At 40.9% G+C, this 12,485-nt stretch overlaps 1 protein-coding gene across 1 annotated transcript in view; it reads right to left on the bottom strand.

Moving 5' to 3' along the window:
• The window catches only part of ARID2 (AT-rich interaction domain 2), a 736,417-nt gene that overhangs the window by 285,116 nt on the left and 438,816 nt on the right, over positions 1 to 12,485 (bottom strand). The window contains exons 14-15 of the mRNA XM_029615213.1: positions 5,087 to 5,313; positions 569 to 3,402 (exon numbers count right to left, since the gene is read on the bottom strand). Of these exons, the coding sequence (XP_029471073.1) occupies positions 569 to 3,402; positions 5,087 to 5,313 (3,061 nt within the window). The remainder of the gene's footprint in view (positions 1 to 568; positions 3,403 to 5,086; positions 5,314 to 12,485) is intronic.

The raw sequence follows: 12,485 nt of genomic DNA, 5'->3' as shown, positions 1-12,485 counted from the left end.
GAAATATTTCCCAGAATTGTAAATGACTACTGACTGAAATGCTCCCTAAACTAGGTGCAATCTAGTGGTAGTGAATTAGGCATTCTTTTAAAGCAAAATGCATTTCCCCCACACAAAATCTATTACATAGATGTCAGGAATACAAGCTACAGATAGTTAATAAGGATCATAAAGAGAGTAATAGAACTAAGACAATTTTTCATACAGTATGGAGCCAAATGGGCCAGTTCTCTAACAGGGGCACAAAGCAACTGGGTATGAAAAAGTTAATACAGTTAAAAATTGATCTGCTCAATTCACATTATACATCTATTTCCTGCAAAATTTTAAATTTAGATTTTTCTTGTCCTAGAATCAATCACAGAATAGAAAAACATACATCAGATTATTTTAAGACTGAGAAGCAATGAAACTAGTATAAACTGAGTTATTAATTCTATGTGTATATATTGGATTAAAAAATAATCCTTTTAGAGTTTCACTTCTCCCATTCTACACACATATATGCTTTGTTCTTTTTCTAAACCATATGATGCTAATGCAAACATTTAAAAATGGAATAACTTACCTGGGCAACCATGCTTTGTATAAACGTTGGTTGATGCTGCTGTTTCTGATGAACAGCACTTTCTATTGCTACTTTAGCTACAGTACTTGGATCTGCTCCTGCTGGCACAGCAACCATTGTTGCAGTACAACCAGCATTGTTCGGGTCACTGATTGTAACAATTCTGACTCCTACTTTATTTGGAATTCCTGAAACTGTTTCCCTATCATTATCCTCAGCTGGCCTCTTTATAGTTTTGCATTCTGTTGTGCCATTTGTAGACCGAACTTCAGATGGTAGGGCAGATTGGGACACTCTAGGTCCTGAGTGTGGTACTGCTATGATTTGGTGCCCCTGTATAACAGAGGCAGCAGACTGTGGTGACACAACTACACTTGGGCGTTGCTGAGGCACATCTGAATTCAAACTTGAAACTATAGGTCCATTAGGTATATCTGCAAGGATACTGCTTTGTTGTTGAGTTACTAAATTTTCAATCTCTTGTATACTGCTTAGAAGAGGTGAACCACTGGTCGATAATATGGGTCCATTAGAAATTCTTTCCATGTGATCACCTTTGGCAGTAACTTGCTGGGCGGAATCAAAATTATCTTGTTCCACTGGAGATATTTCACCATTTCCTACATGATTGGAAGCCTTGTGATTTGGAATGTTTTTGCTTAAATGAGAACCATCTCCTTTATCAAAATCACATATTCCATTAACTTGAGGCTTTTTAAAGTCAGTTTTAATTTCTTGTGAGTCTATTTGTTCAGAGTTGGGCTTTCCCAAAGCTCCATTCTCATCTATATCCACAGAAGACCCATTACTGATCTGCAAGCACTGATTGACCTCATTTAGAGTTTTCCCTGAGTTTAAAGGAGGTAGACTTGAGTCATACTTTCTTCCATTTAAAAGGCTTCCCACCTGTATTTCATTTTTTTTTGTATCCCCATTGCTGGTGTTTGCAGCTCCTCTTGGGCAGGAAGGATTTTCCATTACTTCAATTTTACGTTCGTGCACATGTAAGCCAGTTGCTTCTTTTGCCTCTTCCTCCTTTTGGCAAATTATTTTATCACCTTTGAATGGGGGAGCAGCAGCACATGGTGATTGTCCAGTTTGTGGGGTATGAGCAGTTGAAAGAGTCTGCACCTGTAGTCCAACTCCTGCCTGTGTACCACTCATTGTGATTGCTGCTGGGGCAATGATCTGAGTTGCACTACCCTGACTCACAGTTGCAGTAGCAAAATTAGTATTTGGCACAACTGTTATGGTAACCTGGTTGCCAGTAGTCCCTTGGAAAATTGTTGCTGGACTATTTGAAATCAACTGGCCTGGCAAAATCTGTAAATTAGAAATGGGTACAGTTTGTACTGCCCCTGGGGGTTGCATTGCACTCTGTACTAGCTGAACATTTTGCTGCCCAACCAGTAACTGCTGAGGTGGTGGCTGACCCTGAACTCCAAAACCTGGTGTTTGATTATTGGCCATCTGGTATACCACCTGAGGACTGGGAGCTCTTGCACTATTAGGAGAAGGAATCTGAGGAGCAGGAAGTATAAGCTTACCCCCTGGAGTTGTGGGACCTCGTTTTGGAAGTAGTAGTTGTTTTATCAGGCTAGATTCACTACAGTTAGACTGAACAACTCCTGTACTTGCCTGTGGGGGCTGAACTTGAACTTGTACCTGCTGTGGCTGCTGAACTTGTACTGGCTGAGACTGCTGCTGGGATGGTGCTGGTGACTGTTGCTGCTGTCTCTTCACTGAAAGCATCTGACTGACAGTAGGAGGGGGTCCTTGCAACTGAGGTGTAGAAGATGGGGATGTCATAACTGTAGGGACTTGGTTATTTGTAGCTGGTCCAGGGGAAGGAGAGGATGATGGAGCTATGCTTGCTTGCCCTGCTAATTGAACAGTTTGGCCAGATGGAATTGATGCAGGATTAGTAAGCACAATTTGGTGAATGGCTGGTGCATAAGCCTGACCTTGTTGAGCTGGTTGGCTTACAATCACAACACTTTGCTGAGATGGTTGCTGCTGCTGAAGAGGCTGTTGTACTACTGCAGATGATACTTGCTGAGCAGGATGGGGTTTTGGTGCAATGTTCTGAAACCCTACTCTAGTAGTCTGTGGGCTTTGAACACCGGCAATGGTAACCATCTGCCCTGTTGCAACCTGGAAACTTTGTACAGTAGTAGCAGAAATATTGGATGCTGAAGTTGTTACATACTGGGGGGGTGCTATGATAACTGTGTCTTTTTGCTGGTTATTGGTTGATGATTGCTGAGATGGAGTTTGCAAGGGTTGGGATGACGTGGATATTAACTGTTGCCCAGGTGGAACTGCTGCAGAGCATGCTGGTAGATTCTGCATCCTCCCAAATATATGGCCCTGAGGCACAGCTTGTTGAATTACTGTGACAGGAGTACCTGAGGGTATCTGCCCTGGAACCACTGTATGTAATGAGGATTGTTGCTGAATCACTGATGGATGGTGAAGCAATGTTTGAGAACTAACCACAGTTACAGAAGGTTGTACATTGTTGTGATTCTGAACGATAGAAGCCTGGGCTGCCCCTCCTACAGCAATGCTTACAGGAACAGCTGACTGAGGAACAGAGCTCTGGATTACTGTGGTCTTAACTACTTCACAAGAAATTGGAGTTTTATTCTGAATGATAGGAACAGTAGCGTTTTGTCCCAATGGATTCTGCGGGATTCTACAGACAGTCTGTGCCACACCATGAACACCCTGAACTGGAAAAGACATATGTGTTGCTGTAAGATTTGTAGACTGGTTGGTAACAGGGGTCCTCTGAAAATGGTTTCCTATAATTTGTGATCCGTGTGGGATTCCTGTTGACAAAACAAATACAAATGAAAAAAAAGCCCACAGAAAGAATTAACTATTTGTGAGCAAAATCTGAAGTGAAAATGTAATTGCTTAAGCAAAGCTCAAACTTCATGCAATATTTTGCAAAAAAAGATAAGTGGGATTATACAGTATCCAATTCATTAAAGTTTCTACACAGAAAGATAAACTCTGGATTTCAACCTAGCCCACATTCACAGTCTTCCTCTATGAAGTTTAATGTGCAATCTCTCTACATAAATAAAATTAAAAGTGGTCTGTGGCTGGATGACTGGCCTGACTTCACCCCCTGCATGGAGCAGAATCCTTGGGGAAAAAAATGGTGACCCTGTTCTACAAAATGTGTGTGTGTATATGATAGGCTTACCAGCTGTGCAGCCCTGGCAATAAGTACTGACTCAGGTAGATTTTGGAGGCAGACCACAGAGAATGGCAAAAAAAAGGAAGCCACAATTTCGGGCCACACAGAGTTGGGGCCAGTATCTGTATCATTAGCGAGAGGCATTGGAATCATGCAAAGGAAAACAGTAGCTGGAGGAGAGTTGACTGCATTGAGATCAGCAGGCTGAAGGAGAGGCGGTGCTGGAGTTCAGCAAGAAGTAATTAGTGGCAGGCAAGTATGCTGGTACTGGAAACTAATAAGTATCCGTGGAGGAGTCAGGAGGCAGCAGAAGCCTTTAGTATGGGATAAATGTACATACAAACATGATAATAGGCAAAGATCACAGAGGCCCAGCATCAGAGTGTCTTTTGGCAGCAATTGGGAGCACATTCTCACACCCATATACAAAAAAAAAAAAAATATCCATACAAACAAATCTCACATACCCTCCCCACACACATACATACATACAACACACACAAACTCACAAAAACACACACATGCGTGCAAAGAATGGGTAATTCTGCTAATGTTATATTTATCAATATATATCCTTACAAGCAGAATATAACAAAGTTATTTTCTCCATTATTTAATGCTTTCTTATGAAAGGAACAACATATGATGGTGCTCTACATCTGCCTTCTATGAGTGACCTAATGATTAGAGCAGTAGACTGAGAACTAGGGAAGGCAAGGTTCAACAAATCCTTCTCCAACTGAAGCTACTTGTGACCTTTGGCAAGTCACTTCCCTCTCCGTTGCTTCAGGTATGAATTTAGGGGCTTAGTAGGTTTTAGCTAAGTTAAAAACAAACAACGTGGCTTGCAATTTTTCAGCAAGCTGTATTATTTCATTTGCCTCGCTTAGTGTATTATGAGCTGATTAGCATGCGTTATCCTCGTATTAGGGCATTTACTGTGCGGTAAATGGCCTAATGCAGTTTTGTGAATGAGCCCCTTAGTTTGTAAGTCCTCTGGGGAAAGGGAAACACTTACTGGACCTGAAAGCAACTTATCTTGACCTACCAATGAAAAAGTGTAAGCTAAATCTAAAATAAATAAAAATAAAAAACACCACCACTAACTCAGCCTATATCCTACAGTGGTAGCATGGGTAAATTTCAACTAAACTGACAAGCTTATCAAGCTAAAATGTTTCTTTAAGAAACTGCCATGTTTTAAACAAACAGAAAGGCTTCTTTTCATTATAAGAAGTTAGCACATATTTATAAGGTTCTTACTGGTCTTACATTCAATGAAACAAGAACAATAAAAGTAATTCGACCTGCTTGAGGAGGAGGAGGAGGAGGAGGAAGAGGAGGAGGAGGAGTCCGAGAGACAGTAGGAACTGTGTCAACCCTGATACCAGGCATAGAAGTTGGTTGCTGCTGATAGTACATCTGAATGGGAAGTGGTAATGCTCTCCTCTTCACTCCTACTACATGTATATGTGCTTGCCCATTATTATTTGGCTCTTCCACTCTCTTCACTGTGTGGTTTGGAAAGACAGTTCTGACAAACACAAAAAAATTGATTATAAGCAGTGGTAACAGTACTCACATAACAGTTCTATTGGAAGAATAATTTTTTCTCAAGTAAAAAATCAGCTTAAATATAGATAAAACAAAGTTGCTTACCTGTAACAGACAATCTCCATGGACAAAAGAATCAGCCACGCAAGTTGGTGACATCCTCTGAGGGTGCAAACACAGAGCAATTCCTCTATAACTACAGAAAAGCCTAAAGGCTTTTCACAAGCATGCACTGGATCAACTCCAAGGGGAGGAAGGAGAACATAAGAAATGCCATGTCAGACTATTAGCCAATCGAGTTTAGCATCTGGTCTCTGACTGTGCCTAATCTGAGTCATTTGGAAGTATCCAGCAAATCACAATAGGTCAGTCTAATTCGATATTGCTTACTCCCAGAAATAAGAGATGAAAAACAAGTCTATCTAGCTAATAACCATTTATGGACCTGTTCTCCAGAAACTTACCCAAACATTTTTAAACTCAGCTATCCTACTAGCCTTGATCACATTCTCTGGCAACAAATTCCATAGCTTAACCATGTTGTGTTTTAAATCTGCCACTAGTTAGTACTAGGACTAGGTAATCAGTTGTGAAACTATCTGTTAAGAGTAAATAAACCATTCCTTATTAACTTGTTCCACCCCACACAATTTTATAAATCTCTTGTCATACACCTCTCAATCATCTCTTTTTCAAGCTGAAGAGCCCTAACTTGTTTAGCTTTTCCTTCTACGGGGGCCATTCCATTCCCATAATCACTTTTGTTGCCCTTCTTTGTACTTTTTCTAGTTCTCTATATCTTTTTTGAGATGGAGAGACCAGAAATGCACAGTATTCAAGGTACTGTTACACTGTGGATTAATACAGAAGCATTATTATATTCCCAGTTTTGTTTTCTTTTTATTTCTACACATGTATGTAGCTGATTATCCTATTGTTCACAGAAAAACACCCATTATTTTGTTTTTTCTGTAGACAAGCAAAATGAAACAGCTACACAAGTGGGAATTCCTAGCTATGGGATGCTTTCAACAAAAGAGCAACAAGAACAGACTGCCAATGAGCAGTGAACATTTTTTTTTAAGAGGACAACCTATGTGGAAGATTAGCCTACTGGTTAGAGAAACAGGCTTTGAACCAGGGAGATTAGGGTTCAAATCCCACTACTGCTCCATGTGACCTTGGGCAGGTCACTTTACCCTCCGTTGCCTCATGTACAGAGAATGGATGCTAGGATGAAACAGCATTCCCTGATTCTGCATGATCAGAATTGGTGAACTGTCCAACCAGGCAAGCGCAAAAGGTGAGTTAAAATTTTGGGGAGATTAGGATAGGTTAGGGGAAGGGGTGGGAAGGTTAATTAAGGAGGGAGGGAATGGGGGAAGTCCGCGGGCGTTGGCGCGCGCAAGGTGCACTAGTGTGCACCCCCTTGCATGCGCTGACCCCAATTTTATAACATGCGTGCACCTGTGCATGTTATAAAATCGGGCGTACATGTGCGTGCCGAGTAGTGCACGCACATGAACGCATGAACGCAGGTTTGAAAATTCACCCCAATATGTGGTACTGGAAGTGATTGTTCCCTATTACTAAGCTGACATACTTTCTATAACTGGGATGAATCTCTATGTGGGTGTAGGCATTCTTGAGATCAAAAGAGCAGTCTCTCTCTTAACAGAAGAATCACAGAGCCCAGAGAAATCATCTTAAACATTCTATTTAAGGTCCTTGCATATAGGAAGGAACACAATCCTCCAAGATCTTTTGAGGACCACAAAATAGTGGAATAAAAATCCATGCCATTTCTCTAGGAAAGGAACAAGTTCAACAGTGTTTGTGTGCAGATCCTGCAATGAAAGGTGATTGAAAAACTCTTTGGTGGGCAAATTGGAGGGATTATCCAGCGATTGTCTGGTTACAATGGGCCAACAATTTGTAAAACAACCTTAGCCTCTCTTCCCCACGCAGAACATCTACACGGAGACTAGAATACTAGCCATGGTGCTCTGAAGTCAGTCAAAAAATATGTCCTTGGTTTTGATTGAGTTGTGATGTGGGATTCTGTGATCGTGAGGGCGAGACCTTCATCAGGGTGAGGAAAGCACCTCAAAAGTCTCCTCTGGTGGTCCGTTCTGATACTTCCTTGTGGTGAAGGATGAATTGGAGGTAGCTTCAGAGTGTGTTTGAAATGAGGAAGAAGATCTGAATAACAGATTTTCTCCATTATAGGGCAGATTCTTGAGCCTCTCCTGCACATTTTTTCAGAGGTCTAAAGACCACAGCCACAAGAACCTGTGGGCACCAACAGGTATGACAAAGAATCTTAATGCCATCTTGAAAGCATCACAGGTCAAACAATGCAAAAGGCTTTCTGGAGTTCTCCCCAATTCAACTGGGGTCAGATTGAAGGCTCCGGCAGTTATGAACCACTCTGGTTCAGGGTTTAACAACCAGCCTTTATTCTAGTATGCATCTTACAGAAACAGATCATCATGTCATTACTTATACACTGTAGGAATGTTTAGCACAGAAAGCATACAGAGGTTCAGAAAAACAATTCAATCTAGCTTGGATTGGAATTTCCCAGTTTGTCTTATATAGGCATTTCAGCAGGGATACTGATTTCCACAGCATGGACCTCAGCCCTCAAGTTGCAGGGAACAACATGTTGTTTGCAGAAACCTCCTTTTAAATCAGTGAGGACTAGTCTGAAATCTCAGGGGTGTGGTCTTAAGTCTGGGCTGGAGGCTATATATATATATATATATATATATATATTTTTTTTTTTTTTTAACTTAGCTTCCCTTTAGCATAGCCTCTTTGTGTCTCAGAGGCAAAGCTTCAGCACTCAGCACTTCACCAGTTCAAGACTTGCCCATGTTCTTTTGCCCTGACAACTGGTGAATGAATTCCTCCTGTTTCTCCAGATGAAGAAACTAACGACACTTCCTTGCCTCTTCTAAGGAGGACTGTAAGTACTCTACCAAGAAGGAATGATAGGATGTTATGCAGGAGCTGAGCATGGATGTTCTGAAAGAACTTCCGCTTCTAAAGGTTCAAATTCGGAGACTCACCACTCAGTGGAACAGATAAACCATGGACACTTGTCCTTCATTAGGCAAATGGAACATACAATTATAGACTGTTGTGGTAACTGTTGAATCACAGAGCTGACTGGATACAGTATGTAGTCTCGCATATTTTCTTACGGAGCACCTGTAAGATGGCACTGCTATCAATCCTTTATGGGAATTATGGAACATAAGTAAAGGTGCCTTAGGCTCATCCTCTCTCTCTAAATTAGAGGGAATGGCCTTAGCCATTCTCTAGACAAAAGCTGGAAAGGAGAGGTCACCTGGAGTGAACATTCTCCTCACCTGAGAAAGTATGTGTTGCTAAGGGAAGTCAGAAGAAAATTTCTTTGCAGAACCAGATCCTCTTGACCAGAAACTAAGGACCCTTCAAACTCAGAATCTCAAATCAATCATGGAACTATGTCTGAGAAAGTACCGATCCAGAATAGGCATTCTTGTTGATTCTTTGGACATTGTGGATTGAGTAGGTTTTGAGGACCAGCTCAGTCAACACCAGTTAGAGTAGAGTAGCTGCTTAGTGGTTAAAGCAGTAGGCTGAGAATGAGGGAAGTCAGTGTTCAAATCCTACTGATACTCCTTGTGACCTTGAGCAAGTCACTTCAACCTCCATTGTCTCAGATACAATAATGCTCTCTGGGGACAGTGAAATAGCTACATTACCTGAATGTAACTCATCTTGAGTCACCAATGAAAAGACATGAGCTAAATAAATACAATAAAATGAATAAGTAATTGATGTTGATGCTATAGGTGCCATCTTATTCAACACTCTCTCAAAGATGCCTGATGTCAACACCTGAGTGGTCTCAATAGGAAAGGAAACAATCTCTTGGGTAGCTAGAGGGGATGTATCAATGGTTATGTATTGTAGCTCTGAAGACTGTTATGGCTGGGCTAGTAGGAGAGAGTATGAGATGTCTTCCTAGCGTTGTCACTTAGAAGAAGGAATTAACATAGCACTGACCTCATTCTCAGATCCACATATCAAAGGAGACAGGTGTCAATGCTTCAGAGTCTTCCTTTGATATTAAGTACCATTTTCAATGGGCTTCAAGCAACTCTTCTTAGGTACCAAGTGATAAGAACATGAAGGTTCCTTGCTCCTTGGCCTATGCTTCAATTTTTGTGCCAAAAAAGCATCACCAGTGAACAATGCAACTCCTAGGTCCATCCAAGTCTATGGACCATGCTTTCTTTTTGTGGAAAAGATGTCCTGTTGCCAAAGTTTGATGACACTGGCTGACATCTTTGAGCAGGTGCCTCAGCCAAGTACATTGTGCCCTATCCCCAATCCCGGCATAAAAACTTTGTCATGGTTGGTTATACACATCCTGAAGTTGTAGCAGGAGTACCTCTTATAGTCACTCTTCTCTGTCATTGTAAGAAAAATAGACCAAGAGAACTCAAACTCAGACATTTTTACCATGATAAAGAGAGATGGCCAAGATTGCTCAAACCAGATTGCACAGATATTAAAAGGAATATTAGGGGCAAAATGAAAAACTAGGAAAACTTAGTAAAATGCCAAAGAAACATAACAAAGGTGACTGACAGACTGAAAAAGGTTGACGGAGTAGGCTCTAAAGCAAAGAGAAGAATGTTTGCATTCTCTTCGCTTGGGAGCATAAGAAAATACCTCGGGCATTACCATGGGCAAAAACAGACTGAGGGGGCTCCATAGTTGCCCATGAAAAGCCTTCTAAGCTTTTCCACAACTATATAGGAAATGCTGTGTCCATGCCCTCAGATGATATCACCAACTTGTATGGTTGACTTTGATTGTCTATGAAGAAAATTCTGCACTGCACTCTCTAATGCTTATGTACAGTAGAATAAATTTAATTGCTACTTTGCTAATTTACTAAAAATACTATTTTTTATTGCTGGAAAGTGATTCTGGAATAGACAAATACAAAAAAAGAAGCAAACCTCTCTTCTATAAAATAAAGATAACGGCCAAAGAAAAAAAAAACAACTCAGAAAACTGCTTCAGATTTGTGAAATGTATGATCTAAGTGATGGATGTTGAGCATGTTATTGACAGTTTCATATGCAGTCCAAACCAGAGTAGATAAAGAGTTATGGTAGCAATTTTACTACCCCTTAAACATTGAACACTGAATTAGCTTTCAAATATAGAGGCTTCCACTTATCACTCCATCAATATTCTCAAAGGAAGGTCCTTTGAGAAAGCTATAGAAAGAAATAAATCACTACATTTTCACATTAAATACAGGAATGAAAAGATCCAATTACTACTTTTAAACAATTGTATAATATTTTACACTTTGGGGCCGATGCAATACAGTGCGCACTGTTAACCCGCAGTCGGACGCGGGATAAATAGGCGCTAATCACCCCCTAATGCAATAGGGGGATTAGCATCTATTTAACGAGCGTCCGACACGGAGTGAATGAGATAGTGCTCATCATAAGCAAATGCATGTGAATGAGCCTATTACTCATTCACTCCGAATGCAAAAAGATAAATGTGCGTCTCAGATGCACATTTATCGCTCAGATATTAACGCCTGCCTGGAGCAGGCGTTAATATCTGAGCGCATTGAAAAGAAGTACAGAAAAGCAGAAAAAAATGCTTTTCTGTACTTTTTTTTTAAGTAAAAAAAAAACCCAAAAAAAAAATCAGCAGACCGCCGTGTTATGAAGACCGACGCCGGTGAACTCGGCCTTGGTTTTCATAACCGGCCATCTGCCAGCAATGAAAATGGCCACCAATAAAATCGGTGGCCATTTTCATTACTGGCAGACAGGCAGGTAATGGGTGCCACGCATGCGTTAAAAAAGTGGGCGTGAAAAGTTAGCGCCCGCTTTCAGCGCACATAATTGTATCGCCCCTTTGTTACTAATGTGGACATTAATGAAAATATCCATTTTCTTTGAATATATATAACTGAAGAATAGATTTTTATTAAGCCAGTTATTAATTTTGGCTCCCAATATAAAAATATTTTATGCCATATGCAAAAAACAAAGATCATAAAACAAACTATGAATACTATGCATTACATGACAGAATAGGACATCAAAGTTCCCACTTCGATTGAAACAAAGCAAACGTACCCATATAAACCCATGTGCTTTGTCTACAAAAAGATTAAGCAATAACAGAGACCTAAATGACAGTGAACACTGATGTACTACAGTAAGATGGAAAAAACAAGAAAGTGTAGCTGTTAGCTTATAAAAGATTTTCTCTACAAAACAGTGAATCATTAGTTATACATGAGTGACATCACCACACTATGTCGACAGGATTCTTTCCGGAGTTTTCTTCAAAGTGTTGGTAAAACAGTTCTGAATATGCGTGTTAGTTCTCGTGTTGTATCAGTCCCACAACATGCTTTCTTTCTAGGAGTAGTTCTTAACTAAAAAAAAAATCAACTCTAGAAAGGGAGATGGAAGTGAATGTGAGACTGATGATTCCACGGTCTTAAGAGAACAATACTTATAGGTAAGCAACTGCTATTTCTCTGAAGACGAGTGTGGAAATAAAGGTAAATAAACTAAAAAAAAATATGACATCTTTTACTTGCAATATCATACAGGCAGATTCAGAAAAATGCGCGGGAGAGCGGGCGAGCGCCCGCTCTCCCGGCACACGGACAGGCCACTCTCCTGGGCACGCGATTCAGGAGGGTGGCCTATGCAAATTAGGGCCCACGGTAAAAGGAGGCGCTAGGGACACTAGCGCGTCCCTAGCGCCTCCTTTTTGACAGGAGCGGCGGCTGTCAGCGGGATTGACAGCTGACACTCAATTTTGCCGGTGTCGGTTCTCAAACCCGCTGACAGCCACGGGTTCGTAAAACGGACGCCGGCATAATTGAGCGTCTGTCTTCCGACCCGCGGGTCGATTTTTAATTTTTATTTAATTTTTACTTTTTGGGCCTCCGACTTAATATCGCCATGATATTAAGCCAGAGGGTGCACAGAAAAGCAGTTTTTACTGCTTTTCTGTGCACTTCCCTGGCGCCGGCAGAAATTAACGCCAGCCTTTGGGCAGACGTTAATTTCTGAAAGTAAAATGCGCGGCTTGGCT

The sequence above is a fragment of the Rhinatrema bivittatum genome, chromosome 9 (assembly GCF_901001135.1).
Source record: "Rhinatrema bivittatum chromosome 9, aRhiBiv1.1, whole genome shotgun sequence".
NCBI lineage: Eukaryota > Metazoa > Chordata > Amphibia > Gymnophiona > Rhinatrematidae > Rhinatrema > Rhinatrema bivittatum.
The sequence above is the reverse complement of the archived record's forward strand: the minus strand, read 5'-3'. Positions and strand labels throughout refer to the sequence as shown.